The sequence below is a fragment of the Trichomycterus rosablanca genome, chromosome 11 (genome assembly GCF_030014385.1).
Source record: "Trichomycterus rosablanca isolate fTriRos1 chromosome 11, fTriRos1.hap1, whole genome shotgun sequence".
In the NCBI taxonomy this organism is placed as follows: Eukaryota; Metazoa; Chordata; class Actinopteri; order Siluriformes; family Trichomycteridae; genus Trichomycterus; species Trichomycterus rosablanca.
The window spans coordinates 8,327,920-8,355,579 of NC_085998.1; the positions used below are offsets into that span (position 1 = coordinate 8,327,920).

Sequence of the window (27,660 nt, forward strand, 5' to 3'; positions counted from 1 at the left end):
TATTTAATTATTTGGTTTAATAAAACAATTGAATGACTTGATATATACGTGTTCCTAAGTGCACTGAACTGTTAAGCTCTTACATGAAAGGCTACTATATACTTACGTGTACTAACTGGCTTAAGGCTGTATCCTAAATAGCATCCTATCTTAGATATTCGACTATCTAATAAGCATGTGTCGTCTATTTAGGTACCCTATTTAGTATCTGCTGTGTTGTTTGAAACACATCCACAACCCCAAGCCCTGTCGTCACGTCCGTGAGAGTTGTATGAACTAGCAGAGCTGTCAAAACAGTTAGCGGCTGCAGTTCTGCTCTGTGTTAACTGTGTTTAAAAAGTGATTTGTCGTACAAAATGTGTAAAATATGTAGTTATAACTTTAACATGTCGCCTGTGGGAAAGTACGGACGTAAATATAAAAATTTCGTTTATATTTTATTGAGCAACAGGGTTTAAAAGATTTTGCCAAGTTCGGATACAGCGACACAACTGAACCGGGTCAGTAACACACAGTTCATCTTCATCTTATTTTATTTATTTTTAATGCCTGTTTAGTTTACTGTAATATATGATTTTGTAAAATTATTTTAATACTGTTAGTTTTTAAACTAGATCTAATAAAACAAACATTTTATTTATCTACACGGCAAAAGTTTGGACACGCCTAGTTATATAGAAGTTATGCTTTATATTATATACAGTGCCTTAGAATATAATAATATATAATTTATATTCAGTACAGTGCCTTAGAATATAATAATATATAATTTATATTCAGTACAGTGCCTTAGAATATAATAATATATAATTTATATTCAGTACAGTGCCTTAGAATATAATAATATATAATTTATATTCAGTACAGTGCCTTAGAATATAATAATATATAATTTATATTCAGTACAGTGCCTTAGAATATAATAATATATAATTTATATTCAGTACAGTGCCTTAGAATATAATAATATATAATTTATATTCAGTGCAGTGCCTTAGAATATAATAATATATGCTTTATATTATATACAGTGCCTTAGAATATAATAATATATAATTTATATTCAGTACAGTGCCTTAGAATATAATAATATATAATTTATATTCAGTACAGTGCCTTAGAATATAATAATATATGCTTTATATTATATACAGTGCCTTAAAATATAATAATATATGCTTTATATTATATACAGTGCCTTAAAATATAATAATATATGCTTTATATTATATACAGTGCCTTAAAATATAATATATGCTTTATATTATATACAGTGCCTTAGAATATAATAATATATAATTTATATTCAGTACAGTGCCTTAGAATATAATAATATATAATTTATATTCAGTACAGTGCCTTAGAATATAATAATATATAATTTATATTCAGTGCAGTGCCTTAGAATATAATAATATATAATTTATATTCAGTACAGTGCCTTAGAATATAATAATATATGCTTTATATTATATACAGTGCCTTAGAATATAATAATATATGCTTTATATTATATACAGTGCCTTAAAATATAATATATGCTTTATATTATATACAGTGCCTTAGAATATAATAATATATAATTTATATTCAGTACAGTGCCTTAGAATATAATAATATATAATTTATATTCAGTACAGTGCCTTAGAATATAATAATATATAATTTATATTCAGTACAGTGCCTTAGAATATAATAATATATGCTTTATATTATATACAGTGCCTTAAAATATAATAATATATGCTTTATATTATATACAGTGCCTTAAAATATAATAATATATGCTTTATATTATATACAGTGCCTTAGAATATAATAATATATAATTTATATTCAGTACAGTGCCTTAGAATATAATAATATATAATTTATATTCAGTACAGTGCCTTAGAATATAATAATATATGCTTTATATTATATACAGTGCCTTAAAATATAATAATATATGCTTTATATTATATACAGTGCCTTAGAATATAATAATATATAATTTATATTCAGTACAGTGCCTTAGAATATAATAATATATAATTTATATTCAGTACAGTGCCTTAGAATATAATAATATATGCTTTATATTATATACAGTGCCTTAAAATATAATAATATATGCTTTATATTATATACAGTGCCTTAAAATATAATAATATATGCTTTATATTATATACAGTGCCTTAAAATATAATATATGCTTTATATTATATACAGTGCCTTAAAATATAATAATATATAATTTATATTCAGTACAGTGCCTTAAAATATAATAATATATGCTTTATATTATATACAGTGCCTTAAAATATAATAATATATGCTTTATATTATATACAGTGCCTTAAAATATAATATATGCTTTATATTATATACAGTGCCTTAAAATATAATATATGCTTTATATTATATACAGTGCCTTAAAATATAATAATATATAATTTATATTCAGTACAGTGCCTTAAAATATAATAATATATAATTTATATTATATACAGTGCCTTAAAATATAATAATATATAATTTATATTATATACAGTGCCTTAAAATATAATAATATATAATTTATATTATATACAGTGCCTTAAAATATAATAATATATAATTTATATTATATATAGTGTCTTAGAATATAATAATATATGCTTTAAATTATATACTGTACCTTAAAATATAATAATATATGCTTTATATTATATACAGTGCCTTAAAATATAATAATATATGCTTTATATTATATACAGTGCCTTAAAATATAATAATATATGCTTTATATTATATACAGTGCCTTAAAATATAATAATATATGCTTTATATTATATACAGTGCCTTAAAAGTTCTCAACTTTTGTCAGTTAAATGACGGTTGCTGATGTGAGTAGTAAGGTGTTATGGGTCTTGAGTTTCAAACATTTACCCTTTACCACACAGGAATAAAAACCTGCCTGGAAAATCAGAAAGATTTTCCATCTTTAAACCATGGAAACAGGTGTCAGCAGGAAAAGGAGAAGAGAGGGACTGAATCGAGAGGCAGACAAAGAGCAAAGATGCAGCAAAATAGCACGAAGGACTTCGGTGAGTCTGGTGATGGTGTCTTTAGTGGAAACGGCTTGTGATAACCAGTCATACTAAAAAAAAAAACTTGTTGGCCAAATACTGATAATGTTTTGTAATGTGTCTTGTGTTTCAGGGCCTGACAGAGCCTGCACCCTTTTCTGATCAGCTGAAGGTCGTGACTACTCCGTATACTCGTGTTAGTTTGGAGGAAGCCCGTTGTGGCACCCCAGGTCCTTACATACACTATCACAATTATGAATGTTTATGATTAACTGATAACCGACATGCAGGTCAGTAATTACATTTACAACAGGCACTTGGGTCGTGCAGTGGTATAAAGTGCTAGCCCACCCCCAATGAGATCTTGAGCCAAAATTTCATTTTTGCTGTCGACCTGGCCGGGTGTCCAGCTTGCTAGAGGGAGATTGACAGGGTTTAAATGTGACCTTTGCTGGCTGGCTGAGGCGCCTGCACGTGGAAATAAATGAGTCACGGAAATGTATAGTGTGACTCTGTGTACATGTTGTGCTATTCTGTCTATCCTTGATCAAGGCAGAGCATTAACGTTGTGTTATGCTGAAATCAGCACCCCTGCTTTTAAATGCATCTACAAACAAACATTAACTTTGTCTGAGGGTGAATTAGCTGTGATTCTGGTAAAACCACACACATCTCAATGCTAACCGGAATCAAATAGTGGTAAAAAATAGCTTCTGGTAGGGGCCACTCAGGTGGCGCAGCGGTAAAAACACACGCTGGAACCAGAGCTGGTATCTCAAATACATTGCATCAAATCTCTGCCTGCCAGCTAAGGCTGAGTGGCCACATGAACAATGAATTGGCCTGTTGTTCAGATATGGGCGGGACTAAGCCGGATGGGGTCTCCCTCTCATGACTGGTGCAGTTACGACCTCTGCTGGCTGATTGATGGCGCCTGCACAGAGATGAGAAAACAGTGCTCTTAGGGTGTGTCTCTCCGTACACAGTGCTGAGCTGCACTGCACTCGTCAAAGTGTAGGTGATAAGATGCATACGGCATGCTGCCCACGTGTCGGAGGGGGCATGGGTTAGCTTTGTTCTCCTCAATCAGAGCAGAGATCGGCATTGGTGGAGAGGAAACATGACGCAATCGGGCAATTGGACGCGCTAAAAGGGAGAAAAAGGGGAGAAAATGCATAAAGAAAATATATATATATATATAAAAAAAAGCTTCTGGTAAAAATACTACATGTAGTTGTAGTAATAAACTCGACACATGTGAATGTGCACTCCTATTTCTTAACATATTTTTAGGATATGCTTAGAATATGTTGCAAATGCACAAAATATAGTCTTAAGCAAGAGTTTGGACACTCCTAATTGATTTCTCTAATGACAATTAGTGAACAATCCATTATTAGACATCTGCTCATTTCTATTCACATTTATTGTTTAATTGTTGGATTGAACATACTAAAGATAATTTACATGTGTTTCACCTTTTTTCTTTCAGAGAATCGTCCAGTGCGTGTGTACGCTGATGGAATTTTTGACATGTTCCATTCGGGGCATGCCCGAGCTCTAATGCAGGCTAAATGTCTTTTCCCCAACACCCATCTCATCGTAGGCGGTAAGGATCGTGCAAGTGCACTCTGTTCTCACTAAAGCAGTGTGACCAAATCAGAAAGCATCTGTCTTACTGCTCATGCTGTCTCATATGTCTTAGGACTTTTTCACATTTGACCTAAATATGCAATCCTGTCCTACTGCTCCATTTCACAGTTCTAATGTCATCAAGTGATTGAAACACACATTTTTTTCCGAACAAATTAGAGTTTCTTCACAAGATTTCGGTGTTTTTTGGCATATACAGTGTATCACAAAAGTGAGTACACCCCTCACATTTCTGCAAATATTTTATTATATCTTTTCATGGGACAACACTATAGAAATAAAACTTGGATATAACTTAGAGTAGTCAGTGTACAACTTGTATAGCAGTGTAGATTTACTGTCTTCTGAAAATAACTCAACACACAGCCATTAATGTCTAAATGGCTGGCAACATAAGTGAGTACACCCCACAGTGAACATGTCCAAATTGTGCCCAAAGTGTCAATATTTTGGGTGACCACCATTATTATCCAGCACTGCCTTAACCCTCCTGGGCATGGAATTCACCAGAGCTGCACAGGTTGCTACTGGAATCCTCTTCCACTCCTCCATGATGACATCACGGAGCTGGTGGATGTTAGACACCTTGGACTCCTCCACCTTCCACTTGAGGATGCGCCACAGGTGCTCAATTGGGTTTAGTCCATCACCTTTACCTTCAGCTTCCTCAGCAAGGCAGTTGTCATCTTGGAGGTTGTGTTTGGGGTCGTTATCCTGTTGGAAAACTGCCATGAGGCCCAGTTTTCGAAGGGAGGGGATCATGCTCTGTTTCAGAATGTCACAGTACATGTTGGAATTCATGTTTCCCTCAATGAACTGCAGCTCCCCAGTGCCAGCAACACTCATGCAGCCCAAGACCATGATGCTACCACCACCATGCTTGACTGTAGGCAAGATACAGTTGTCTTGGTACTTCTCACCAGGGCGCCGCCACACATGCTGGACACCATCTGAGCCAAACAAGTTTATCTTGGTCTCGTCAGACCACAGGGCATTCCAGTAATCCATGTTCTTGGACTGCTTGTCTTCAGCAAACTGTTTGCGGGCTTTCTTGTGCGTCAGCTTCCTTCTGGGATGACGACCATGCAGACCGAGTTGATGCAGTGTGCGGCGTATGGTCTGAGCACTGACAGGCTGACCTCCCACGTCTTCAACCTCTGCAGCAATGCTGGCAGCACTCATGTGTCTATTTTTTAAAGCCAACCTCTGGATATGATGCCGAACACGTGGACTCAACTTCTTTGGTCGACCCTGGCGAAGCCTGTTCCGAGTGGAACCTGTCCTGGAAAACCGCTGTATGACCTTGGCCACCATGCTGTAGCTCAGTTTCAGGGTGTTAGCAATCTTCTTATAGCCCAGGCCATCTTAGTGGAGAGCAACAATTCTATTTCTCACATCCTCAGAGAGTTCTTTGCCATGAGGTGCCATGTTGAATATCCAGTGGCCAGTATGAGAGAATTGTACCCAAAACACCAAATTTAACAGCCCTGCTCCCCATTTACACCTGGGACCTTGACACATGACACCAGGGAGGGACAACGACACATTTGGGCACAATTTGGACATGTTCACTGTGGGGTGTACTCACTTATGTTGCCAGCTATTTAGACATTAATGGCTGTGTGTTGAGTTATTTTCAGAAGACAGTAAATCTACACTGCTATACAAGTTGTACACTGACTACTCTAAGTTATATCCAAGTTTCATGTCTATAGTGTTGTCCCATGAAAAGATATAATGAAATATTTGCAGAAATGTGAGGGGTGTACTCACTTTTGTGATACACTGTATACACATACATGTGTACAGTACAATGAAATATTTCTTCCGCATAGCCTAGCTTGTTTGATAGCCTGGCTCAGAGCACAGGGTGAGCCATTGTACAGCCCTGGAGCTGAGAGAATTAAGGGCAGTGGCTACTTAGCAGAGCCAGGAATCAAATCTGCAGCCTTTTGATTTATAGCCCAAAGCTCTATCTACTAGGCTACCACTGTGGAAAGTTCCTTTATGTCTTTTAACTATGTGGCATGACCTGGTTGTTTTATGTTAGTAATTATAATTAACTACAGCCTGTGTTTTTTGCTGGGCCCGTTTAAACAGGACTGAGATGACTGGACATTTTGGACTTAGACATTGGTATTACATGGCATAAAGTCTAGGGAGCTCTGAACAGATCTTCAAAAAGTGGATTAGATCCAGTTGAATCAACTTCATAGCTGCATCGCAAGAAAATGAGTTCCCTAAAACTCAGCTGAAGTTTGTTGTTGTCAACAATCAGTTTTCTGGGGTCATATTTTTGCCAGAAATCAATATAACTGGAATTGAACTTTGCAAGTGTATATACATTTTTATTTCAACTGTATGTCAGCAGACTCCTTTATATGTTGACTTGTATGCATCTTGTTTTGGACTCAGTCTAAGTGACCAGCAGCCTAATTTCCGCTGTACCCACCTGCTCATGTACTAGCCAAGACACAGACTTAAAGCTTTTTATTTTGGAAATACATCTTTAAATTTCCCCTGTTTACAGTATGCAGCGATGATTTAACGCACAAGCTGAAGGGCTTCACTGTTATGAACGAGGATGAGCGATACGATGCCATTAGCCACTGTCGCTATGTAGATGAGGTGGTCAGAGATGCGCCGTGGACGCTGACACCAGAGTTTCTGACCGAGCACAGAGTAAGTGACGAGATCAGACATCAGACAAGCGTTGTCGTCCATAGAGGTTTGAAGGAAAAATGAACCTTGAAGAACGACTTGATCAAAACATAACAGAACATACAGAATGTGATTACATAGGTTGCAGTGGTTGATTGTTTCTCTCTATGCAGATTGACTTTGTTGCCCATGACGACATCCCGTACGTTTCAGCTGGAAGTGATGATGTTTACAAGCACATAAAGGAGGCAGGTAGGTAATAAGGTTTGGACCATACAGATTTAGACACCGCTTGTTCTGATACCACTTGCTGAGATTCTAACTCTGGATCTCATTGGTGATGGGCTTGCATAATAGACTGATGCGCCACTTGAGGGCACTGAGGGTTACAGTGAGTCTATGTAACAGTAGTTTTATTAATCATTAGTCCAGCAGTAGGGTTCTGTGCAATTTCTGCCATCGAGTAGAAATGACCTGTAGCCATAGTAGTACAGAGGGGGTGTCAGCTATTTTACATTATTTCAACAGCAACACTCCAGTCTTTCTACACAAATAAGTAATTAATATTTATGTATTAGGAAGACTTTGCTGACTATAAATGATCAAATGACTCCTTGCAGCTGTGCCTGCACAGATTTGATCGGGTGCAGTTTTTACGCCAGATGCCCCCTTCCTGACACAACTCTCTTGATCCGGGCTTGGGACCGGCACTAAGGGTGCACTGACAGAATAGAGTAGAAAAGAATACAAGCCTTCATTTGTCATATATACATATACAGGTGCACAATACAATGAAATTCTTATATCTTATATATCTCAGCTCGTTTGGAAGCTGGGGTCAGAGCGCAGGGTCAGCCATCGTTCGGCGCCCCTGGAGCAAAGAGGGTTAAGGGCCTTGCTCAAGGGCCCAACAGTGACTGCATGGCAGAGCTGGGATTCAAACTCTCAACCTTTCAGTTGATAGCCCAATACTCTACCCACTAGGATACCATGCCCCCCCCCCCCTCGAACCCCCGAACCTTTTACCAGTACTGTGGGTCTTAGCATTATGCCACACCGGCTCACATTTATAAATGCACTTTTGCCAATCAGTTAAGTCGCTTAGAGATGGATGATCTTCTTTTTTCAAGGCATGTTTGCACCCACGCAACGCACAGAGGGCATCTCCACATCTGACATCATCACCAGAATCGTCCGTGACTACGACGTGTACGTGCGACGCAACCTGCAGAAAGGCTACACGGCCAAAGAGCTCAACGTCAGCTTCATTAATGTGAGTTCAGCCCAAATAAGTGAGGAACGTACAGAGTAACACAGTTATGTGAGATTGTTGTGTACTGTGTGTGTGTGTGTGTGTCAGTAAACATGGCGTATAACGTGTTATTGTTGGCAGGAGAAGAAGTATCACCTGCAGGAGCATGTGGATAAGGTGAAGCAGAAGGTGCGGGATGTGGAGGAGAAGAGTAAGGAGTTTGTGCAGAAGGTGGAGGAGAAGAGCATTGACCTCATCCAGAAGTGGGAGGAGAAGTCACGAGAGTTCATCGGCAACTTCCTGCAGATGTTCGGGCCGGATGGGGCGCTGGTGAGACATGAGGGTGGGATGAATGGGGCAATTCTGCATGCTTTTTCTTGTAGAATTTCATTACATTTTTATATTCAGTGATAGATTTGTATTATATAATTCAGCATTATATAGGCATAACATTATGACCACCTTCCTAATATTGTGTTGGTCCCCCTTTTGCTGCCAAAACAGCCCTGCAACTGTGATGCACTGTGTATTCTGACACCTTTCTATCAGAACCAGCATTAACTTCTTCAGCAATTTGAGCTACAGTAGCTCGTCTGTTGGATCGGACCACATGGACCAGCCTTCGCTCCCCACGTGCATCAATGAGTTTTGGCCGCCCATGACCCTGTTGCCGGTTTACCACTGTTTTCTCCTTGGACCACTTTTGATAGATACTGATCACTGCAGACCGGGAACACCCCACAATAGCTGCAGTTTTGGAGATGCTCTGACCCAGTTGTCTAGCCATCACAATTTGGCCCTCGTCAAATCCTTACGCTCACCCATTTTTCCTGCTTCTAACATCAACTTTGAGGATAAAATGTTCACTTGGTGTCTGATATATCTACCCACTAACAGGTGCTGTGATGAAGAGATAATCAGTGTTATTCACTTAATCTGTCAGTGGTCATAATGTTATACCTGGTAGGTGTAAGTCAGTATATCCTATATGGCTAAAAGTATGTGGACTCTCCTGATCTTGCTATTTATCCGAGGGCTCCACTAGTTCTGCTGTATGTGATAAACAGACAAAGAGGTGTTACTGGGATGTAAATGTGTAAACAGTTCAGACAATCTGACATAAATACGTGTTTTTCCTTTATTGTAGAAGCACATGTTGAAAGAAGGAAAAGGTCGCATGCTACAGGCCATCAGTCCCAGACAGAGTCCTAACAGCAGCCCTACACGAGAGGAACGCTCACCTTCTCCTACCTTCCGTCTTCCATTTTTCACCAAGCTTCCTTCGTCTTACTCCCCTCCTCACCACAGCTTCACGCACAGCATCAGCGAGGATGAGGATGACGAGGACTAGACGACGGTACTCTGGTGTTCATTAGAAATCAAACACTTACACACACATCCCTCAGTAACCTGTAACACAACTCTACACCTGATAATGTGTATTACTACAATAATAAAGTCTCGAAGCAGTTGCTGAATTTTAACAATAAATGTAACGACTATATAATGCAAAATTTTAAACGATATCTTCTCCACTGTAATAAAACAAGGTGTCGGGATGAGAGAGTAGTAGGTCTTATCTAGACCTGTGAGAAAAACAAGAATGGCTTACACCTTCTCTAGGGTTTTGTAATATTCCTGTGTGATCAGAGGCACACGACTACAGTGGCGACACGTAATTATGAATTTGTTGCTCTGGGAATATAGTAACATTACTGAGGAGAAATTTTGCTCTTGGTGCCAGCTTGTAAAATTGGTGTGAACACACTGGAATTGTGAGATTCATCAGTCATCTAGTGTGAGAACGAATGAGAAAAGCTGGTAAAGTGGGTACAGCGCAGAAACATGGCTACTGAGGATCTGGGTTTGATCTTCTCTTTCAGTCACAGACTGTGAGGATCTTTTGTTTGTTCTTCTTGTGTCCACGTCAAACTGTCTTGGTTTCTTTGCACTTCTGAAAAGCATGCAGAACGAGTACTGGTTGCTATAATTTGCCCCTAGACGTGGAAGAGTATGTGTATATGATGCACTGGGATTTTTATTATTCTATTTATGCATTTTTCTAGTCGTATCTATTTACCCAGTTGTATTTTTCCTCTACTGCTGCAGACCCCTAGCACGCATCCACTTTAACATGTGTGTAGTAGCCAACTGATTCTCGATGTAGGGAATCGTGTACAGAGTCACGCACTGCTCTCCATTACTTATATCTCTGTCCAGTGCCTTGACCAGCCAGCAGAGGCCGAAATTGCAGCAGTAATGAGGAATCGCTTCTGTGTAGGTGTCCTGAAGATGATAGCAGAGCTGAGATTCAAATTCACCAGCTCAAGATCTTAGTGGTGGGCTAGTGTGTTGGTGGGTTCTAATCTCAGCCGGCCGGGCAACTACACAGACATGATTGGCTATATCTAAATTTATAAAGGGGGGGGGGGGTGTTGAAGCCCTGTGATGGATTGGCGCTTGTCCAGGGTTTTGCTGCCTTGTGCCCAGTGTTTCCTGATGGAGCTGAACCCATGCGATCCAGACCAGGATAAACCAGTTGAGGAAGATGAAATGAACCGGTGAACGGTAGAGGGTGGATATGTTCTACATATTTATTGATTGCTTGAAGATCTGCGCTTAGATTTTCATTACAATTAAATGTTGATTTAAAATTTTAATCACACATACACAACTCATGTGATGGATAAAAATGAATTGAATGAAGTCTGAGTTGAATGAATGAGTTTGGGGTTGGCAACACTAACTGTTTATCTACTGTTCATCTGTTTTAATCACTGTATGAGGGGTCATGAGTTCTGAGAAGCAGTTATTCTTCATGCTTCTATATTATTTGTGTGTGTTTCTGAAATCACACAGATCTGATTTGTGCACAAACTGTTCTTTTCATTATAATGTATTAGAAGTGCCATGACATTCCACATCAGCATCAGTCTTCCTGTCAGTGATCATTCATGTTCACCCTGGATTCAGTTTCTGGATTTCTGTATTCACTCTGGATGCTGTACAAGCTGAAATATCCATTTTAAATAACCTCATTTTACTATTGTATCATATTTGCTTAATAACCCATTTCTTTCTTTTAATGTCTGATCTGCTTCAATAAAACTTAATTCTTTCATCAATTTTGTATTTGAGTTTAATTTTGCTTACAATGTAGCTCCTACCTTTAAGGAACAGTACAAAAATAAATTAAAATAAAGAAAATTAGGATTTATAACCCTAAATGTTTCTGTAAAGCTCGATTTTGCTTTTTTATGCATTTTGTCCCTTTTTCTCCTGATTTTAGCGCGTCCCATTTTTACCCTATTGTGCTATGCTTCCTCTCCACTGGAGCTGACCCCCGACCCGATTGAGGACAGTGACTGTCACACCCCCCTCCGACACGTGTGCAGTAGCCGACTGCATCTTTTCACCTGCACAAGACCAATCATATGCCGATCAGCTTTGCGCACAGAGAGCCACACCCTGATCAGCATTATTCCTCGACTCTGTGCAGACGCCATTAACCAGCCAGCAGAGATCGTAATTGTATCAGTTATGAGGAGTCCTTATACGGCTTATCCTACCCTATGAACAACAGCCAATCGTGTGTTTTACCCGAGTGGCTACGATTTTGCTTTAAATGACGTTATCAGTTGAATGATGTAGCAAATGAAGACCTACAGGATGACTTGATGAAGCCTGGGACAAGTGAAAGTGTCAGTGAAAACCATAAGAAAGGATTTAATGGCGAGATTTCACAACACACCACTGGATCAGCGTTTTGTCTGGTTCAAGAAAGCAGAAGCTTATAACCATTACGGTCAAGCATGAAGGTGGGTTAGTAATGATGTGGGGAAGTTTTTCTGCTGCAGGACCCAGGAGTCTTGACCATGTGACTTGCATTATGGATTGAGAGAAATACAAAAGCATTTTGAGGAGAAACGTTCTGCCTTCTGTGTTGAAACTGAACTCTGATGATAACTGGACTTGATCAACAATCACAAGCAAACTTCCAAGCCAACCAAAGCTCAGATTCTCAGCTGTTAGCTCCATTAGCCTTGTAATTCCAGTTTCAAACTAAAGACACAAACTGCAGATACCAAACTGTCTACGCTGATTGATTACATAAGTGACAACTCCTAATCAGTTCACTTTGGATTTTTCAGATTTTCAAGGAATCATGGTGTGGCTGCTATGGTAGATGTCACATTGTATTGTGCACAATATAGAGTCAATCTCTCACTGTGGCTATAACAGCCTCTACTATTCTGGAAAGGTATTTTGAAATGCTTTCCATACGATTTTAAAAAGTATCTGTGGGAATCTGTGCCCATTTAGTGAAAAAAAATGATGTTGGGTTGGAAGGCTTGGCTTACAATGAATGTTCGTTCATCCCAAAGATGTGTAGTGAGGTTGAGGTCAGAGTTCCTCCACACCAAACTTTAATCAAACAGTTTATTTATGAACATTGTTTTTGCACAGAAGCACCATCAGGCTGAAACAGAAAAAGCCTTAAATTGTATACACCTGTTAGTGATGGGTGTGGCTAAAACACCTGAACTCAGTAATTAGATTCTGTGTCTCTATACTTTTGACCATATCGTGTATTTCATTATAAAAACAAGGACCAAAATCTGTAAACAGAAATAGCACCTCTGTACTGGAGCAGTCATTTTGGCAGTTTACTGTGTGACTTCTTCTACTAATTATTTACTAATTATTTCTATGAATACGGTTTTACTTTTCTACAAGAATCCTGTCTTAGTTTTTGTAACCTTACAATAATGATCTTTAAAATGCTAAATAATTTTGTAAAATTTGTTTAGAAACAAATGTATAAATAGAAATAAATACTCTTATTTCTATTGTACCTCATGTACAAGCCCTTTTTGATCACACAAGCTACAGAATGGGTCATTAAAGGCGTTTTCCACTGCACAACTGAGAACAGGCCCAACTAGGAACCAAATTAATGTTTACATTTACATTCGGCATTTAGCAGACGCTTTTATTCAAAGCGACATACAGAACTGTGACAGTATACAGTCTAAGCAATTGAGGATTAAGGGCCTTGCTCAAGGGCCCAACAGTGGCAACCTGGCAGTGGTAAGGCTTGAACCAGTGACCTTTTGATAACTAGTCCAGTTCCTTAACCACTACGCTACAACTGCCCTAGTTTTAACATTTTAAGATTGATAGAGCAGCACGGTGGCTAAGTGGGTAGCACTGTCGCGTCACAGCAAAAAGGTCCTGGGTTCGATCCCCAGGCGGGGCAGTCCGGGTCCTTTCTGTGTGGAGTTTGCATGTTCTCCCCGTGTCTGCTTGGATTTACGCCGGGTGCTCCGGTTTCCTCCCACAGTCCAAAGACATGCAAGTGAGGTGAATTGGAGATACAAAACTGTCCATGACTGTGTTCGATATAACCTTGTGTGAACACCAAACATCTGTGCAGTAAAAACACCTCTTGCTGGGGTTTTTTGCTACTATTTTTTGCAAACTCGGTTCTGCCCTATTAAAATTTAATTTCCATTTACCTTTAGGCCGACATTTGCTCTAGATTTTTAATCTCATTAGAAAGCACTTCAGGTCCTTCAGTATCAGGAATGAATGCCTACTGCACAGGACACCATTCGGTCCAGTTCCGATACTCTGTGCAGTGGAAAATGACCCTAAACAAACCACATCCACACACAGATTCTCTGAGTATGAGGTAAGGAGAGTCGTTCTGAGTGGTTGTAAGTGCATGAGGTAGTGCGGGTGCAGAGTCACTTGTCTTCCTTTCTTTACCATATCTCCATCATCAACTGTTGTTGGAAGAACGCTCTGGTTTCAGCCGGATGGACCACGAGTTCGCTGAAATGACGGTGCCATGCTGGTGGATCTGGCAGGTGTACGTTCCCTCGTTAAATTCATTGGCAACAATGCGTAGATTTCGATCTTTAATGGAGATGTAGCCGGGAATGGAGTTTAGCAGCTGTTCTCCATCCTTATACCATCTGAACACAGAAGAGTTTGGATCAGATAAATTCCACCATTTAATTAATAAACACTGTAAACGCTGATGTTGGGTTCATTACTTTGAATGTATTTTTATGTTTTACTGGTCAGGGTCGGAACCATTGAGCGCAAAGCAGTAACACACCCTAAATAAAACAGCAATTCATCACAGGGTCTTGGCCGTCCCCTCTTTAACCACAGCTAATCATAACAGTATACAGATGCCTGATTGAATCCCACTGATTTGAATCCGAGAGTCAAACAGACACTCGAACACCCACTCAAACATGATGGGTAGCTCAGCAGTTAGGGTACTGTACTAGTAATCAGAAGGTTGCTGGGTCAAACCCCACCACTGGCAAGCTGCAACTGCTGGGCCTCTGAGTAAGGCCCTTAACTCTTAACTGCTTGAATTTTATTTGGTCAGAATTGCAATTCACTTAGAATAAAAGCATCTGTTAAATGTCATTAATGTAAATATAAAATGTAAATGAATGGCTGTGACTGGGGGTAGGGAGGTGGAGGGTCAATGTATTGGTGCTACAAATGCAGCCTCTGCTGGCTGGTCAAGGAGCATGCAAGAATGATGAGAAATACCACAGACGGTATTGTGTGACTATATCATACACAATACTGCTCTCTGTGGGACCCTGTCAAATATGCACATGTCAAATGGGTGAGTGATAGTCTGTGGCAATACTCGGCCAGGGTAGGGGTCTGCAGAAGGTTACAATTGGGAAACTGAATATGACTAAATTAAGGGGTAAGAAGTGAATTTTTCATTGGGTCTTAAAAAGTTCTGCCTTCAAAATAGGGTCACCTGGATAAAAAAGAACCCCTGCATTAACTGTGAGTGAGTGAGCACACGATGCCCTGAGAAGCTGTCCTGGGTGTGTTTCTGTCTTGTGCCTAGAATTTTCAAAAAGGTTCCAGACCCAACTATAATATTATTATAATTTTTTTATGCATTTTCTCCCCATTTTCCTCCAGATTTAGCGCATTTAATTTGTCTTCTGCTGCTGAGGGGTACTCTTCCAAGACGTGCATTCTGCACAGGCGTCTCTTCCGCCAATCAGGGTCCTTACACAGCACATGAAGACCCACCCACCCACACATAGTCCGCCCTTCTGCAGATATGGTGGCCAATTAGTATCTGCTGCAGGTGCTGCCAATTATGCCCGCCAGATGGCGCCCAGCCGACCGGTGGTAACGCAGAGTTTCAAATCGAGGAGTTCCGAATCTCCGCGCTGGTGTGCTAGTGGAAAATCCTGCTGCGCCACCTGGGTGCTATTATTATAATTTTAAATGATTAATTATATTTATTAAATAATGTGAACCAATAAAATAAGGATCAACATAGAAAAACCCAGATTAATACAAATATATATATTAAAAATAATGTTTACTTCTATAGTATGTAACATCTATACTGAAGTGTATGTATGTGTGGACTACCTGACTTTTGGAAACGCTTTGGTATTTTTGGTGCCACAGCGGAAGCCCACAATTTTTCCTCGAAGTACCATTTTGATCTTGACGTTGGCAGGAGGAGGAGTGGTTGTAGACCCAGCGTCCACAGGCTCTGAGATTCACACGACATTTTTGTACCATCAAACAATTTATTCTCTAATAATCCTCATTTATTTAGTGCACACATAGCTGTTTCACCGTCACAAATATTTTCTCACCATAACACAGGTCACAGCGCTGAGGGCAGTGTTTTTTCATGAAGCTTCTTCTCCTGTCACAGAAACCCAGCCGAGCCCACGGATCACACACTCGCTTCTTATCCAAACAGCCTGAACACACACACACACACACACACACCAGCATGTACGTGTTTACACTGAGGTATCACATAGTCCTTAAGAGACCATGGACTGTGAGAACCTCCTATATAAATACATACATTTTATGCATACATTTCATCTATCATATACTGTATATCATGATAATCTTCAACAACGGTTTTGGGAAGGCCATTTCCATCATGACAAAACATGATCAATTAAAGAAATGGAGGGGTTTGAAAGGTTGGAGTAAAGAAACTCTAGTGGACTGCACAGATCCCTGACATCAACTCGATTAACACGTTTGGCATGAACATCGAAAGTCAGGCCTTCTTATCCAACATTAGTGCTTAATCTTACTAATAAGCCTATGACTGAATGGTCCCACATATAATCTAAAATATTGTGGTAAAAGCCTTTCTAGGAGAGTGGAGGCTGTTACCACTGCGGAAAACATCAATCAATACATTTCAATTTTGAGTAAATTAGAACTAACAATACTACTTTACCATAAAGACGCTGAATGCCCCAGATATCATCCTGAGAGATTTCTCGCTGCCCGGTGTATGTGGCATTAGGGTGCATCAGTGAACTTGGGTCACGGGAATGCCACAGACCGAGAGCATGTCCAATCTCATGAGCTGCTACCTGAACCAGATCATTCAGCCACACACCTGAACAACAAGAAGAAAAGACGTGAGATAGAGCAAAAGGAGAGAGACGCTATACTGCTGCAGGTGTCTTGCCAGCCAGCAAAGGTTGCATTTAAAGCAGCAATAAGAAGCCCCGTCGACCTTCGTCCCACAGACACAACACAGTCAGCTGTGCCTGCTAGATTTCAGACCTGGTCCATAAGCTCAGCTGAGATTCAAACATAAGATCACAGTGGTGGTCATTTCAAATTCCCTCATGCAATTCTTGCAATTCTACTGCCTTTACCACTCTAACAGTGGCCGAGGAGGGCTGCAGACTAGCACCTGCCCCACCCGACACGTGAACTTAACACCCACTTCTTTTAGCAGGAGTCACTGTAGCAGTGACAGTGAAGAGAGATTTCATTCCATATTTCCAAGCACTGCAGACTCCTGTTAAAAAACTACCCTGTGCAGCAGTAGTAAATAACTAAACAGCCACTGGAGGCAGCATTACTTCTATTACAGCGTATTTTGGTGTAAAAATGCATAAAATACCCATTTCAAATTTCATATGCACAGCGCTTTAAGGTTCATGTGTTCTCATGTGAAAGATACCAATAAAATAGTATAAAGACCTGAATGACAAGTGATGACACAAGTGAGTAAATTAATGACCCTCCACCCCCCTAGAAAGCAAATATTTTAAGACGTACCATCCACACAGTGATTATTTGTATACCTTGTTTCCAGCTGAAGCGAGACTTGCCAAGGATCCAAAACTCATGATTGTCGAAATGGATCTCGCCCCGCGGGGGCAGAAAGGCATGAGCCAGTTCACCATTCAGCCCATCAAAGCAGGGGTGCAGTGGAGACCACCAGCAGTCTGTGTGGTTAAACGTGTAGAAACCTGCATAGAATTTCAGAGTTAGAAAAAGTAAGCAAAATTAAAAGGACAACATTTGTTCTCTTATGCCAAATGTGGTCAATCAGCCAAGTAACAATATATGTCTTACTTTTTGGACTTTAACTAAAATGCCAATGGAGCTAAAAGGTCTATTAGATTGTTTATTGTACTCAGTTTGTTCCAGAGTTCTGTTGTCCTCACACGAGGCACCAAATATATGTAGGTATTATTTTTAATTTTTTAATTTTGCTGCTATAGTTCCTATTATTTTCTGTAGGTGTGTAAATGTGGCGATGAAGAGTTTTGTGTCCCTTAGTGGTTTAGAGTCTGTATCTTAGGGAGCAAACTAACCTTGGCCAAGATCTTTTTTGTTGGTTACCTTCCATGCCGTAATACATGAATAAAGACCAAACTGTCAGGAATGTCAGGTGCTGCATTGGGCATAACCATATTGATTTGAGCTCACCTATAACAATGTCCGCACTCTTGTCAGGGTCGGTGACTTCAGTAAAGGTCAGAGGTGAGACGTCACTCCATTTGGTAAAGGCAATAGCGATGGCTTTACGAGTGTCATCTTTATTCAGTGTGTTGGGAAACTTTGTGATCCTTTAAAAGAAAGAGATGTTTAAAAGCTGTATTTCCTTTACATCTGTGTTTCCAAATTTAGGATGTAATGCTTTTCACTCCGTATTACTTTTACTTCACTTCCAGCTAAAGTTATTAATCAGCAATCCAGCAGCAGTTCTGGCTCAGTTTACCAAAGCAGGTTTACAAAGCAGATACTGCTTGTTTTATCATTTAGTGTGTGGTGTATTAATATAGTGCAGAAAATATGAGCATGTAAATCAGAATAAGAAGGGCATGAGCCAAAATCACATGAGCAAAAATTGAAGAAGTTGTTTGGAGGCTGTTTGTGGCTGGATAACCGTGATAAACACTGAAGCCCAATTCTCCTAAATCAGCTTGAGGTCACAGTGATATTTTTCTGCCCATAACCAGGATAAAGGTTGCTAAGCAATTTGGTTATTATAAATCTATTAAGTTTAGTACATCAAGCAGCACTTTAACAGTTTTTTCCCCCAAAAGCTACACTACAGGAACTAAAATAAGCCCTATTCTATCTGTCTAAAAATACATTCTGATTTACTATAGTGAAAACTGCAATTTGGTCTACCCCAGTGTTAGGAATAAACAGTCGTATGTGCCTAAAGGTTCAGTTTAAAGTGCACAACCAAGCTTTTGGCCATATAGTGTATCTGTTATACGGACATGAAATTCTTATTTTAGCATGTGCATGGGAGAAGTCCTACAACTTGAGATGTTCCTGCTCAATGTTTTATTTCCCTAATATAGCAAATAAAACTGAATGATTCGGTGACCACAGTGAAGCAGTTGTTAACACACTGTAAAGAAAGCAAGTGTATTTTTCTGAAAAAAGTTCTGGCTGGCTTGTTTACATCTCTTTTTCACTCACACTATCAAAAACTGCTAATATCCTTTACTGCCATGCTTATGTTTAAGTCCTATTTCATCTGTCTAAAATACTTTCTGATTCACTATAGAGAAAACTGCAATTTGGTCTCATTCTTAATTAAAAAATAGCCATTGTGCTAAGTATAAAACAGTCATATGTGCCTAAAGGTTCAGTTTAAAGTGCACAACCAAGCTTTTGGCCATATAGTGTATCTATTATATGGACATGTAATTCTTACTGTAGTATGTCTGTTTGCAAATATTTGTCCATGCAGCTGCAGATGCCAGATGTTTATAATGACTAAATCCCATTGAATATACTTCTGAGTTTATGATGAGTGTGGCTGGACAGGATTCAGATTCATGATGTTTAGCTCTGGACAGTAAAAAGTTGCTCTAAAACAACTGTTTTGTTCCATTGCCAGGTTTAATTAATGAATGAGTTTTGGTCTTCAGCAGCCATCATCTCAGGTTTCTTGCTGAGGAGGAAATGACAGTAGTAATAGTAGGAGGGAGAGGGTACAGGGACAGCGGTTCCTGTGGACATAAAAACTTTTTCTCCCCAGGTTATGACCTCTATAATCAATACCAGTGGTCCAAATACCACTGGTGATACGTGACACATCCCTGGGTGGTACAGCCATAAGTTTCAAAACAGTCCATACATGTTTTAAAAAGAGAGCTTTTTTATTTCTAAAATAAAAGGCTATGTACATGTTGTACATGTAGATCTTCTACTTTTAAAAGCATGTGCATGCCGCAAGGTGGCTGTTGTTCACAGGGTGGGTAAGCCGGACCAGGGTTCCTCTTGTGCAATTACGACCTCTGCTCGCTAGTCAATGGTGCCTGCGCAGAGTTGGTAAATAATGCTGATCAGGGTGTGGCTCTTCCTGCACAAGGCTGTTCCGCATATGAACTTGCCTCGTGCGGGTGTAAAGAGGCAGTCGGTAGTGATCACGTGTCGGAGGGGGCGTGTGTCATTTGCGAAGCTCCTCAGTCAGCAGTGGAGGGTTGTATAGGTGGAGGTGAAGCGTAATGCAACCAGGGTAATTGGATACGACTAGATTAAAGGAGAAAATTTAGGGGGAAAAAGCATGTGCATGGGAGACGTCCTACAACTTGAGATGTTCCTGCTCAATATTTTATTTCCCTAATATAACAAATAAACTGAATGGTTCAGTGACCACAATGAAGCAGTTGTTAACACATTGTGAAGAAATCAAGTGTATATTTTGCTTGTCTGAAAAAAAGGCCTGGAAAAATGCAAGTCCTGGCTGGCTTGTTTACATTCCTTTTTTACTCACACCACAGAAAACTGCCAAGATCCTTTACTGCCATCCTTATGTTTACTGCTCATAAATGCACACATGGATAATTACAAGATATCCTGATTTACTTTTACTCTGTTATACAGAGATTTTTGAGTATCCCAAACCACATCCTATGTGCTACATAGTAACTAAAAAGTGCACTAATTATATTATATGGTACAGTAGACCCTTGACTTACAAATTTAATTGGTTCTGAAGGGCTGTTCTTAAGTCAAAATGTTTGTTAGTTAAACCTATTTTTCCCATAAGAAATAATGTAAATAGCATTAATCCGTGCCAGACCTCCCAAATCCCCTCTTACCTAACCTTTCTAATGTCTTAAATGGTCTTTTTTGTTATAAATACAATGGTATTTTTCCTTAAATCTTAAATAATAGAGTAGATAATACTGTAATAAACAATAATAAACAACGATACACAGTAGTACTGTACATAAAAACACATCACATTTCAGTGCAGTACGTGTGCTGTACCATACACCATATTAAGTTTCCTTCTTTTTATATAAAATGTATTTACCAGAAACAACAATAACTCTCATATTTCTCAATTATTTCCTTCTTTATTTCAGTAGTGTTGTATTTTGTAGGTGTAATTGCACAAAAGAAAGAATACTTTACTCACTGCCCCCGCTGTCTGACACACAGTGACAGCTACTGGCAGGAGTAATTATACAACAACAAATAGTAATAGATTAATTTTCTCAGCACTACGCTTCCTCTGCACCTTCTCTGGGGCCATTTTAATACAGAATTTTACAAAATATAAAGAAAACATTGAAAAAACACCGTCCGCTGTCCGAATGTTTGCTCACTGTATATATACGTATATATATACGTATATATATATAGAGAGAGAGAGAGAGAGGCGGTCGGAGTCAACTTGTTCATGATGTCACGTGTTTTGCGAATTTCGGTTCGTAATCCGAAATTTGTTTGTACGTTAAGTTGAAAAAGATCGCTCGTAACCCGAAATGTTCATATGGTAAACGGTTCGTAACTCAAGGGTCTACTGTATTAGTACAATAGTGTGCAATATGGCACTGGCTTGTATAATGCAAACTGAGATTGTTTCGTCCCAAATGAGCCTAGCCCATGGGACTAGTTAACCTTATCTAATAGCATTCAGTTAGTCTGCATTCCTATCTAGTAGTATACCACAAGGACATTTCTACCGCATGCACCTTTTACAAATACTTTCTCCCCATTCTCACTTGTAGGTGACGTTGAAGTGGTGCCACTTGTAGCCCAAAGGGTTGATCGTATAGCGTTTGGCTCGGATCATCCATTCTCTCGACGTTCCTCTCACTGATCCAGGATTCTTCTGATTGACAACAACATAACACACAATTATCATTCAAATGAAGCCAAAATGTGTAATAAAGAAATAAAATGTGCACAGTTCTTCCTGTACTTTAAATATAGTCGATCAAGTGGAGCCGTTTAAATGGAGTTTATAGTACTAAGCCAAACAAGTGATTTAGATTTTTAGTTTACATGTTAAGCTGGAGGTCATCAGCTTTCTACAAATACATTTCAAAATAAAACAGCCCCTTGAGGCGAAAGCCATGGTGGTGGAGTCCCTTTGTTAAGGAAGAGCACCTTTGCTGAGTTCAAGACAAGTCCAGGGTCATGAAAAGCTGATCTCAAGTCTAAATTAAGTTCTAAAGATGTCAGGTCTGAGTTAAAACTGAGTCCAAATAAAAGCAAGACCAAGTCAAGATCATGATGAAGTCTGAGTTGGATTTTAACTAGTTCCTTTCAAAATGTTTGGTGGATGAATGTATGCATGAGTTATTTTAACAGCTGTTTAAAAGGATGTTTTTCACTTCACCACCACCGGGGTTCAAGTGGTTTTTTTTTTTTTGGAAAAAAATATACACTTGATTTGAACCCGGATCTCGGCAGTCGTAGGCTAACGTAATAGACCTCCTACCACCTGAACGTATATAATATACACTATATTGCCAAAAGTATTCGCTCATCTGCCTTCACACGCATATGGACTTGAGTGACTCCCATTCTTAATCCATAGGATTTAATATGATATCGGCCCACCCTTTGCAGCTATAACAGCTTCAACTCCTCTGGGAAGGCTATCCACAAGGTTTAGGAGTGTGTTTATGGGAATTTTTGACCATTCTTGGACGAGAAGAGCTGGGTAACAGTCTCCACTCTAATTAATCCCAAAGGTGTTCTATCGTGTTGAGGTGCAGGCCAGTCAAGTTCTTCCACACCAAACTCACTCATCCATGTCTTTATAGACCTTGCTTTGTGCACTGGTGCACAATAATGTTGGAACAGGAAGGGGTCATCCCCAAACTGTTCCCACAAAGTTGGGAGCATGAAATTGTCCAAAATCTCTTGGTATGCTGCATTAAGAGTTCCTTTCACTGGAACTAAGGGGCCGAGCCCAACTCCTGAAAAAAAAACCCACACCATAATCCCCCCTCCACCAAACTTTACACTCGGCACAATGCAGTCAGACAAGTACCGTTCTCCTGGCAACCGCCAAACCCAGACTCGTCCATCAGATTGCCAGATGGAGAAGCGTGATTCGTCACTCCAGAGAACATGTCTCCACTGCTCTAAAGTCCAGAGGTGGCATGCTTTACACCACTGCATCCGGCGCTTTGCATTGCGCTTGGTGATGTAAGGCTTGGATGCAGCTGCTCGGCCATGGAAACCCATTCCATGAAGCTCTACGCACTGTTCTTGAGCTAATCTGAAGGCCACATGAAGTTTGGAGGTCTGTAGCGATTGACTCTGCAGAAAGTCGCCGACCTCTGCTCACTATGTGCCTCAGCATCCGCTGACCCCGCTCTGTTATTTTATGTGGCTACCACTTGGTGGCTGAGTTGCTGTCGTTCCCAATCGTTGTTCCCTTCTAAAAGTGTGATTACAACTTTAGAGTATATCCACTTAAGAAGTGTCCTGCTGACATTAATGCTCAGCAGCATAACAGTTAGAAATAAGTATTCTATATGGCCAAATTGTGCAAAATTAAATGTCCATTAAGCCAGCTGTTACTGTAGGGTCCGTGAATGTTGCAGAACTATAGTTAATACCCGTAAGCACTAGCAAAACCCATAGTATTGCAAAGGAATTTAGGCCCATATCGCCTGTCCTGACGATATATATATATATATATATATATATATATATATATATATATATACAATATATATATATATATATATATATATATATATATATATATATATATGCTTCATTTTAGGATTGTGGATAAAAAGGTCAATAAAGTTAAATCAGGAAAAATAAATCACCAGTCAAACATTAACTAAAGAAAAAGACATGTTGGGGTAATGTTGCCCAGATGTTGAATTTTGCTCTAAATCCATACAGTCCTTGCTTCACCATCTTCTCATTTTTACCAGCTGCAGATCGTATCCAGAGCTGAAAAATCTGTCACCCACATGTGAACAGCACCATTCATTCACCATTCACTCACCGTTCATTCCTTCTCCTCCAACCGACCTTCAAACACTTTCCTCACTCTTTCATCTAATCTCCTCCCAGTGTAACAACTCAGACTCAGTCTACTGCTACTTTTTTAATCTAACCTCTCTGTGTCACTGCTAAGAATCATTTCTAAGTTTCTCTGTTCTATGAAAAGAACTAATAATAGTGTGTTGATTTAACTCTTAAATAATGGAAGGCTTAGTGCAAAAAGACCAACTCTGGTCCTGACAAACAGTCACCCACAAAGACATCGGGAGCACGCTCAGTCACGTAGCGCGAGCTCCTCAAAGAGCAATTACATCTCCCAGCAATGAGCAACAGCCAGTCACGGCATGGTATGAAACTCTCAGGAAAAAGAGGCACAAAGACAAACTAAATCAACAGCTGGAATAAAAAGGCATCACAAATGATCAGCCGTGTCCCAAACAGCATACAGCCATTTACATTTACCATGGTTGTTCAATCATGCACAAAGCAAGGTCCATAAAGACATGATTTGATAAGTTTTGTGTGGAAGAAATTCCAGCAGCCTGCGCACACATTCCTGACCTCAACCCCACTGAACACCACTGGGATGAATTGGAACGTTGATTGCAGGCCAGGCCTTCTAGTCAGATTTCAGTACCCAACAACATAAATGCTCTTTTTCTGTCAATATATTGAACCTACTACTTAGAACCTAGAGGTTCATAGTCTGAATCTGACTGTGCCCTCATGACACAGACATAAGAATGTCATGAAGATGTTATTAGCTGTTATGAGTGGTTATTACTTAAGGTGTTCATGATTAACATATTAACCAATTGTTCTCTCAGTGCTGTTGAGTAAAAATGGGTCGTCGATCATGATGTAAAGCTCAATGAATAGTGAACAGTGTCCTTAGATTATGTCTGAGGGATAAACGTTCTCTAAGCTCAAGGTGAGAGTTCTGATCTGACAGGAGACCACTGTTCCATGTACTTTTTAAGAGGACCTTTTTACACGGTCAAAGAGAAGTCACTGGCTATAATCAATCACTGAGGAATTAAGAAGCCAAGAAGACAAAAAAGAAGAAATGTCATCCATTTAGTTTAGTGCAATTAGTTTAATGTATTCGTTAATTTACCTGTTCAGTCCTCCAGATGTCTCCAGGAAAAAGCATGACCATCACCAACAGTGCCACAGGCACAATGAAAACCCAAATCCAGCGCATTTGGCAATGTTTTAACCAAACAGAAGAAGTTTTACATATAAGTCAATTCTGTTGAGCACTCATGAGTTTCAGCAGCCATTCAGATGGTCTTTACTCCTGCACAAACAGACGCATCCAAATCCACCCGGGCGCATCCAGGGGATTTTCACTTCAGAGCAAAAAGGCTGCAAAACTGTTCCTGCAAAACACTTTTACACATCAGTACAGAGCTTTCACACTTTATTCTCTCCAGTCTCCTGCAGTAGAATATCAACATTCACCTTCAGTGTTGTTTTATTCTCCTCTGAACTTTGCTCATCTCTCCAGCGCGCCGATGTCCTGAATCTCTGAAAAATGATTCACAAATGAACCGATTCTTTTCAGAACAACTCCACATTGTGAATCAGCACGAGAATCGACTCACAAGTGCAAGACCGATCGAACAAGCAAGAGTTTTTGGGTTAAACGCCGCACTGCTTCAGGGGGTCATGCTTGATCCCGATCCCGATTCCTTCATGCTACCTGTGTAGATTCGTTCTGGTCACGATCGCGGTGGGCGCAATGCCCAGGTGCCTTTAGAGCAAGGCACAAATAATCTCTCCTCAGGGTGCCAATCCATCAGTGGCGGCTCCTGCCAAATCTCTCAGGGGGAGCAATTGTTGCGATGATGGCCAAGGTGACCCGTTCAATGGGTAAATTAAAGCTTAAATAATTAACATCTTAAGTCATCTGTCAGTTTGCCCTCACAAATAACTTTGAACATGGAGAGAGACCAGCTTTACCATTAATCATAAAATAAAGTAAAGCCTTCACCTAACAATTTAATTCAGTCTTCATCAGATAGCATTTTATTTTAGGTGCAGCAGATCCAGAATAAAGATTGGCATCGGGGCGGATGTGCAGTGAATAAAGAAGTACAATTAAACAATTGAGATACAATAAGTGCAATCAAAATTCACAATTTAAAAATGACATTACTTACTTGTAATTTACTTGTAACTTATATGATTTTCTTCCTTTGTAGATACTTGCTTGATGTTTAAATTTGGTCTGGGTGGCCCTAATTCTGTAGTTGCTAATTTATCCTGATTACTACGATGACTGAATGGCATTTCCATTAATGACACGATGGAGTTGCTCCGAACTGAGGTGATGGTAGTCATGGTGACGAGAACGTGACACCAGGTTACGTGTGATGCAAGAACGTAAGTGCGAGCCCTCCCGGAACCCATTCAGAATGTATTGCAGCGCCTGCAGTTCGAAAAAAAGAGCCTTAATATGAGAGTCTATGAGAGCAATCCAGGGCGATTTTCAGTCAGACTGAAATCACCTAAAAAGGGGCGGTACTGTACGGAACACAACTCGACGCTGATTGGACTACGATATTCAGAGGCAAGACAGACTGTCCAGAACAGTCACAGCTGTGATAGAAAAATTTCTTCCCTTTCGTCCTTTGGTGGTGCGTCGCCCGATCGCCCTAAGGAAGGAGCCGCCCCTGCAATCCATCACAGGGCAACACGCACTTACACATTCATGCACTCACTCACACCAAGTTGCAACAATGTGCAAACCTTGAAGGACACTGGAAAAAGATGGTCAAATATTCAGAATGATGAGTTGAACTGAGTTGTCTCTATTGTTTACTACATTTTCCTTCCTCTCTCCAGAAGCATGAGATGTGAACTGGCTACTCTCTAGGTGTAAGAGAATGCCTGTGCGTGTGTGTGTGTGTGTGTGTTGCCCTGTGCTGGATTGCCGCCCCATCCAGGCCAGGCATTTTTTTGGCCTCCCCAATGTTTGCAGGTGGCACTCAACCCAATGTAACCCTGACCAGGATAAATAAATCTGAGCAAAATGTAACCTTTCATGATACCTAATTCTCAAGCCAGCTAGCTAAATCTGATGTGGTTTAATGTGTTTATCTAACCTTCTATTACAGTTTTTAGTATATGAGACTAGACAAGACTTTTAGAATCCGCTTCATCAGTGACACCTCTGAACAGTTTGAGACCCAAAACCTAAAACTACAATCTTAAATGAATGACTGTCCAGACTAATATAATATAATCTCAGGATAATGTGATATTTTGGCCAAGAGACAACTGTTCCATGCACTTTGTAATGGGGGCAGTCAATGTAGCCCCAGTTATAAGGGCACAAAAAAGTCTGTGAAATTAGTCATTTGTGTTGCTGTATGAATATTTTAGCACAAGCTTGTTTTTATTTTGCTGCTGGTTTGGTTCCAGCATGAAACACTTGGAGCAAGGAATTCCCTG

The 27,660-nt window shown here is 39.6% G+C and overlaps 2 protein-coding genes across 2 annotated transcripts; one reads left to right on the top strand and one right to left on the bottom strand.

Annotated features, from left to right (window-relative positions):
• The first annotated feature begins 279 nt into the window (after positions 1 to 279).
• Positions 280 to 11,734, top strand: pcyt1ab (phosphate cytidylyltransferase 1A, choline b). The gene is made up of 9 exons (XM_063004415.1): positions 280 to 500; positions 2,925 to 3,068; positions 3,184 to 3,280; positions 4,543 to 4,659; positions 7,234 to 7,385; positions 7,538 to 7,616; positions 8,495 to 8,637; positions 8,758 to 8,946; positions 9,764 to 11,734. The coding sequence occupies exons 2-9, from the start codon at positions 2,973 to 2,975 to the stop codon at positions 9,965 to 9,967; spliced, it is 1,077 nt and encodes a 358-aa protein (XP_062860485.1). The 5' UTR covers positions 280 to 500; positions 2,925 to 2,972; the 3' UTR covers positions 9,968 to 11,734.
• A 2,667-nt stretch (positions 11,735 to 14,401) lies between these two features.
• Positions 14,402 to 25,405, bottom strand: mmp23bb (matrix metallopeptidase 23bb). Its single transcript, XM_063005027.1, has 8 exons — positions 25,319 to 25,405; positions 21,945 to 22,054; positions 18,394 to 18,533; positions 17,763 to 17,930; positions 16,898 to 17,062; positions 16,287 to 16,397; positions 16,054 to 16,180; positions 14,402 to 14,597 (listed from the first exon to the last, which is right to left on the bottom strand). Exons 1-8 carry the CDS (start codon positions 25,403 to 25,405, stop codon positions 14,402 to 14,404), a joined length of 1,104 nt encoding a protein of 367 aa, XP_062861097.1.
• Between the last annotated feature and the right edge of the window lie 2,255 nt (positions 25,406 to 27,660).

Coding starts and splice junctions, on each gene's coding strand:
- pcyt1ab (XM_063004415.1), top strand. CDS start 2,973: ATGGAAACAGGTGTCAGCAGGAAAAGGAGAAGAGAGGGACTGAATCGA. Junction 7,386..7,537: donor AGTTTCTGACCGAGCACAGA/GTAAGTGACGAG, acceptor CTCTCTATGCAG/ATTGACTTTGTTGCCCATGA. Junction 7,617..8,494: donor CAAGCACATAAAGGAGGCAG/GTAGGTAATAAG, acceptor TCTTTTTTCAAG/GCATGTTTGCACCCACGCAA.
- mmp23bb (XM_063005027.1), bottom strand. CDS start 25,405: ATGCGCTGGATTTGGGTTTTCATTGTGCCTGTGGCACTGTTGGTGATG. Junction 18,534..21,944: donor CACTTCAACGTCACCTACAA/GTGAGAATGGGG, acceptor TTTCTTTTAAAG/GATCACAAAGTTTCCCAACA. Junction 17,931..18,393: donor GAGTGCGGACATTGTTATAG/GTGAGCTCAAAT, acceptor AATTCTATGCAG/GTTTCTACACGTTTAACCAC.